General features: G+C 31.5%; 1 protein-coding gene across 1 annotated transcript; it reads right to left on the bottom strand.

The window, feature by feature from the left end:
• Nucleotides 1-442: 442 nt before the first annotated feature.
• On the bottom strand, nt 443-3,795 carry LOC137931716 (peptidoglycan recognition protein-like). Its single transcript, XM_068775209.1, has 4 exons — nt 3,698-3,795; nt 2,642-2,846; nt 1,495-1,613; nt 443-688 (listed from the first exon to the last, which is right to left on the bottom strand). The coding sequence occupies exons 1-4, from the start codon at nt 3,747-3,749 to the stop codon at nt 504-506; spliced, it is 561 nt and encodes a 186-aa protein (XP_068631310.1). The 5' UTR covers nt 3,750-3,795; the 3' UTR covers nt 443-503.
• Between the last annotated feature and the right edge of the window lie 2,750 nt (nt 3,796-6,545).

The following is a 6,545-nucleotide window of genomic DNA, read 5'->3' as shown; positions in this document are numbered from 1 at the left end:
GGCATTCGTATTGCGACTTTAGAGGTGAAATTTTTGAATTGTGAGTATAAGCGAAACCATTTGCTCGAGGTGTTTATACCAATTATGGAACAGTACAGAGTCATCTGCAATAACTATCCATCCATCTCGGAAAAATCAACCCATGCAACTCACACGTTTCTAAAGTATTCTTCAATTTTAAAACAACACTAAGATTGATTCTCCGCAAGTATATTACTTTAAAATTGAATTTTAGTTGGAGAAACATCTTTATATATAAAATTGAACTCTTATGATAGAATGTCACCACCGAAGACATCTCGATAAATTTAACAAGATGTAAAATTAAATTTAAACTTGAGAACTATTTCGTTAAAATATGTTTTAGAGTGTTTTAATTTTTTTAATTGGTCAAGCAATTTTGTGGGAAGGTGAAAATGGGATGAAAAAAAAACAACAAATTATAAATAAACAGTTTAACAATCGCAGTATTTAACAAATATATAAATTAACGAGCGGAGATTTCAATCGTATTTCTTCCAATGCGGCCAGGTTTCTATCAAGTCCTGCAATGAGTCTCCTGGACTTTGAGTCGCCGACAGTTGACGATGTCCAACTAGATCATAATCCTCGGCGATTAGCTTGCTATTAACTCCACAAGCTATCAAGTCTTGAGCTGCTTGCAATGCTTCAGGAGTAGGAATCTCATCTGGAAATAAAAAAATTCTTTGATGTAAAATGAAAATTAAGTTTATCTATCTATATTCCGGCATTTTATATTACAAGAAATAATTAAAATATGAATAAAATTAATAATGAACTAATATACAGAACATTTCGAAGTGTAAATAAAGAGAAAAGTTTTCAATAATATTCTCTCTATGTAATCATTAAATTGATTTATTTAATAATTCTCAAAAAGCAATCTAGATTTACTATCAAGTGTTACATATCTATATATTTAATCAGAAAAATTGTCCTGCATGTTTAAGATAAAGGTGTTGTGTCACCAGGGCAATGCCCCGTATCGAAAACAATGTTGAATAAATTGCAGCTTCATTTGCTTTCACACCGTACTTTCCAGATTTAGCCCATAGCAACTACAGGCTTTTTAAAGCAGTGAAAATGGTACTCAATGAAAAGAAATTTACTGAAAATGAAGTGTATCGTCACAGAAAAGCGTTGGAATGAATAAAAGTATGTTTGTAAATAAAGTGGAATTTATGAAGAAAATTTTGTTCATATAGATCAAAAGCTTCACCAGTGAAGTGTTTCATCATCATCTTTTCATCCCTAGAGTATCCACTGATGGATATATGCTTCTCCTGAAGATTTTTAATATCGCCGAATGGAAACAGCTTGTCTGGCTTCCTTTTGGAACACCGCCCTGCGCTTATGAATTGTTTATATAATTTAAAACATAATCTATATGAAGATAAATATTTATTACTTAGATTTAAAAAAATTGTTATATTTCGAAATGGTTACATTATCTAAAAATTAAAATTTACTCACTAATAAAATTTCCAATGAAAGATATGCTGATAGCTTTATCGTTGTACCCTCTTGTATGAGCACCGACACGATGCCAGCCAGCACCTTCGTACACCCTTCCATTACCGCCAATAAGAAATCTGCAATTAATAAATGTAAGTAATAACCCATAATCCATAGCTATAGGCATTTATTGCAGGCTGTATATTCTAATGTCTTTTTGGAAATATATAGAGAAGGGCTATGAACAGCTGTGGCTGCAATGGTGATGATGATAAGACATTAAAAAAAAAAATTTTCGTGAAATTTCGGTAATGTGGTTCAGAACTACTTTCATGAAGGTATTTTGCTAATCTTATTAATAAAACGGATAGACAATTGCAAAGAATCTGTAAAGTAAACAGTATAAAAAATTATGAATTCAAACGACAATTTATTTGATTTTCAATTCAACTGCAGGAAATTACAACCATCGTCCAGATGCGGGGAAGAAGTGGTAAAGGAAAGGTCGGATGTAATTATACTGTGCCTTCCTCCCCATAACAAGGCCGTGACGGTGGATTCGGAGTGATTTAATGTAAGTATGTGATCCGGGGCACGCGAAGTACTTTTACTCGTGTTTTAGTAATCGTGTAATAGTAACGGAAGGAAAGTTCTACCGGCCTCCCAAAACGTTGAGATATTAGGCCAACACCGTTAAAATTATAAACTAATCAATAATTAGTTTGATTTTTTGATAAAGAATACCGTGAAGTATTAGTCGGGAGTAGTACGGTGTAACCCAATTTTCCCAATGTGGGGCCCACGCCCCACTTGGTGTTAATTTGATTGTTAAGGCGGCAATTCGGAAAGGACTTGAGACGAGAGCCCTTTCGCTTTCCGCGACGGGGGGGGGGGGGGGCATTACACAAAAAAGTTTGGGAAACACGTGAAAGGGTTACACTGTAACCCTTTCGTTGCCGCCGCAAGAGTATCCTGTGTTGGATATATATATTATATAGATACTTATGTATAGGTTACGTGACAACAATTTTAAATAAAAATGTATACATTTTGAAATTAGAATTTTCCTTTTGACCAGTGAATTGAATGTGAATAATGACTTGATGTCTCATTGTGTATTTTGTTTGCTTGCTATAAATAAGTAATATCTAAGCATAATACTTACGAATTGCCGATATCGGTGAATTCTAAATCGACGATATGATGAACTCTGATGCCACGGATTATGCTTTCACAGACTTGATCCGTGTCGCACGGCGGCGACACTGTGTGCTGGATCACTACCAACTGGACAGGTGTTTTTAAGACGGCAGTTCGACGAGAATCTTCGCCGCTCCATTGAGATATCGGCATAACGCCGCACTCCGATTCTGAAATATTTAAATAAATAAGAGCCTACAAGATATACGTAAAATTGACTTCATTTAAATTTAAAGTATGGAACTTTAAAAATAAATTTTTAGTAGAATATAACAATGATATAAAAAACGAACTATTATATTTTAAGGAATGTGATTTTTTAATAAATAAAATGTTTATGTGTGTAATTTTATAAAAACTTTGTAATTTGGAATTATCTCTCATCGGACATTCGATTTTTAAAAATCATCGCAACAGAAAAGGTCTTTTGTGCGCTTTCGTTTCGGCAAATAGTCATTATAATTATGGATTTATACTTAATCAAAATAAAAAGGAACTATATATACAGAGTAAATAAGTGACATATAGTTTAACTATGTACAAAACGCAAACTTACAAAGTAAATATAAATATACCTTCATTGTTTCATAAATACGATTTAATAACATGTAATGAATAATTATAATAATTGTAATAGGTTATTTGACAAAGAGTTTCATAGTAATGTTTAACCAATTAAATTTCGAAATGGTATTTTCGACTAAACGTGTTTATCTTTCTTGACCTAATGTAGTGCTAATATAAATTATAAATTAAATAAATAATAGAACGTATTGTTAATACTGGTAGTGGTGGTTACTAATCAAATATAAAGATACATTAGTAATAAAAAGAAACAAGATAAATTTTGAAATAATTGATATCCTAAAGTCTAAGATAAGAGATATTAATTAAAAGAATTTGATAGTCATCACTGATAACGTTAAATGAAAAGTAATGGAAATGGAACAAAAGAAATCGAAAGAAGAACAAAGTAATTGTAAATGATGAATAAAAAATCAAGGCATTAAAAAATCCTTACCGGCGGCATTAGTTATTTTGAAGGCAAAAACTATAAGCAAATATCCAATCATCGTAGCTTGCACAAATTATTTTTTATGGATAAAATCATAACCGCGCTCAAACACAAAATGGATGGAATTGAAGCCGTTTCATGTATATATGATGAAAAGTACAATAGGCGCTTTGTTGTGAATCCCCGCGGCGTAAACTATCCTGGAAAATGTTTTAAAATAGTTCAGAATGGTACCTTTAAATACATTCAAAACAAATCATCTTACCTCGTTTTGTTATTATTAAAATCAATAGCATTTACAATAACTATCGTTTAGTACTTATCGGTTATTTGTTTACGACGATTGTCAAAGGAAATTTACAAACATTAATTTAACTTTACGATATTTTTTTTATTCATATTTGTTTTGTTATTACGTTTTACACATGATTTACAACCTTTTATGGACTACTGCTCACTTAACAAAACAAAATCCCAACACTCATATCACAACAGGTAATCATCATTATCATAATTATCACTACAAGGCATAGTCGTCTCCCATAGATCGCCACTGTGCTGCCCGTATTCAGTGATTTTCCGCTATCTTGACTATTTCAGTCCACCTAATAGTCCATACCGCAGCTACCTGCTTACAACTCACGGCCATGTTACGTTTCATCCACAAAAGTCGATTTTACGTTTGTATCTATATAAAAATAATAAATAAAAAATGTTATCTCTTTCTTAAATCTTACTGCTCCATCACTACAGTCTTAAACTTAATCAATTAGTTCATATTTAAGGCTTATTTAAATATCATACATATAAAAGAATATTTTATTCATTTACTCCATTTTAGTTAGAAAAAAATTGAGATGTGTCGATAAAAAGATTTTTTCTTTCGACTCACTGCCTCTATGAAAAGCTAGAACTCAATGGGAAACTTAGATCTCGGGTTTTAAGAAACCCAATTTTTATTATTACATATACTATACACATATAATAATATATGTTACAGGTATTAGCAATGTTAAGCAGTTTTCTTAGCCTTAGTTAAAATGTTTCTTCTACCTTTACTATTGATTTTATATTACTCCATAATTTTAATTATTGCAGGTAAATGCTTACAATTTTTTAATCTAAATGCGTACAGGAAAGTAATGGAATTTTTTTTGCAATATCTGTGTCTCTTTCCAAATATGATGAAACTCGGCGACTAATGAAGGCTGCATTACTATTACATCGGGAGTAATAGCAAGTGCTTGTTTATCATGATATGAAAATGTGTCATCTATAGGATAAAATACTTTTGACAAGATTTTACAAATTAATAAACATAATTCCAGTGACTAAGATGAATTTTGTTAGTTTCGGAGCAAGGTGTTCCCCTTATTGCATCTGTAAACATTTATCGAGAGAAGGAAACCCAACATGATTCATAAAATAGGTTCAAACTCGCGGATCTGTTGTATTATTCCTTGTTGTTAGTAATGAATTAGATAAGAATTATGTATGTAAATTTTGCCTTTTAAATAATAATATAAAATGTTGCTACGACAAAAATCTTTACATAAAAAATTATCGTACACATTTTCTCATTAGTGATTTAATGAATTTTTTACTTTTGTTAATTTAAAATAAAACAGATAACTGTTGACACCTCCATGATGCTATCGTCATTGTTTCAGCCAAAAGACATCCCCTACTGAACACAAGCGTTTCCAATAAATTTCCCATGGAACCGGTTGGAAGTTGCCTGCATTCGTCTCGTAACGACTTTAAACTTGTGGACACACGTCCTTCGCTGCGTTTGCTGGTCTGTGGTCAATGTAATAGCTTACTTGTTTAAATCCTCTGGTTTTTTTAAAATCAAGACAAATTTTGAGTGAAATATATAATTAAAATTGGTAAAATGACGTATTACTGTGTAAATACTGAAGTATTAAAAAGTGAAATTTTAATTTTGTGAAAATAATCATTAATGAAACACGTTTGAGTTTGTTGTACGCTTTTATATTCCTCACCTCATATATTTATCTAAAGCATTCTAGTTTCTATAAAATTGGACTCTTTTGACAAACTTCTCTAGACACACACAAGTTATCATTATAAATGTATATATCTAAAGTGCATATGAATAAGTTAACATCACAGACGGCTTCTTGGAAAAAGATAAACCAACAGAATCGTCGTGTAATATAGTAATATATATATTGTTGTATAACAGTCATATATTTCATGAATTTGAAATTTAACAATCATGCATTCGATCAAGAATATATAACGAATCGATTTGTTTTATTATTTATGTATACGGATCAAATCAAGATTTTCATGAGTGAAAATTGAGAAGTTGCTCAAATCGTTTTTGTAAAGGACTTGGGCGCTTAACGCGCGATTTTTTTATAATTAGTTCATTGGGCTGTTCTGTTATAATATTTCACCTAATCTGCAAAGCGTCAATTTGTTTGGTAGATAAGCTTAGGTAAGGTAGATAGCTAAGCTAGATAGTTCCATGAACAGATTGGTCATAGAGGTCTACGAGAGGGTTTTGTCCTCCATCACTGAACTCTTGTTTAGCATAAGCTCGAGGGGTCGAACCAGGGATTGACCTGTTGCGGTATCGGATCTGAAAAACCAGAATTTTCTTATATATATATATATATATATATATATTTACAAGCATAGTGTCGAGAATGTTAATGAAACGGAAATGGTTATGCATCTTTATCTTTAATTTAGTCACAAAGAGTCGGAGGCTATAAAATTTAGTGTCCGTTTTAACGCTAAAATGTAGAATTAAATTGCTTAATTATGTATTTTATATCACATTTAATATTTCTTGTGTATAACACGTACCATACAATGACCG

Source organism: Battus philenor, unplaced genomic scaffold, assembly GCF_028537555.1.
Source record: "Battus philenor isolate CCGP_79_NKW_IND1 unplaced genomic scaffold, ilBatPhil1.0.hap1 SCAF_8, whole genome shotgun sequence".
In the NCBI taxonomy this organism is placed as follows: domain Eukaryota; kingdom Metazoa; phylum Arthropoda; class Insecta; order Lepidoptera; family Papilionidae; genus Battus; species Battus philenor.
This window is presented reverse-complemented; position numbering and strand designations above follow the sequence as displayed.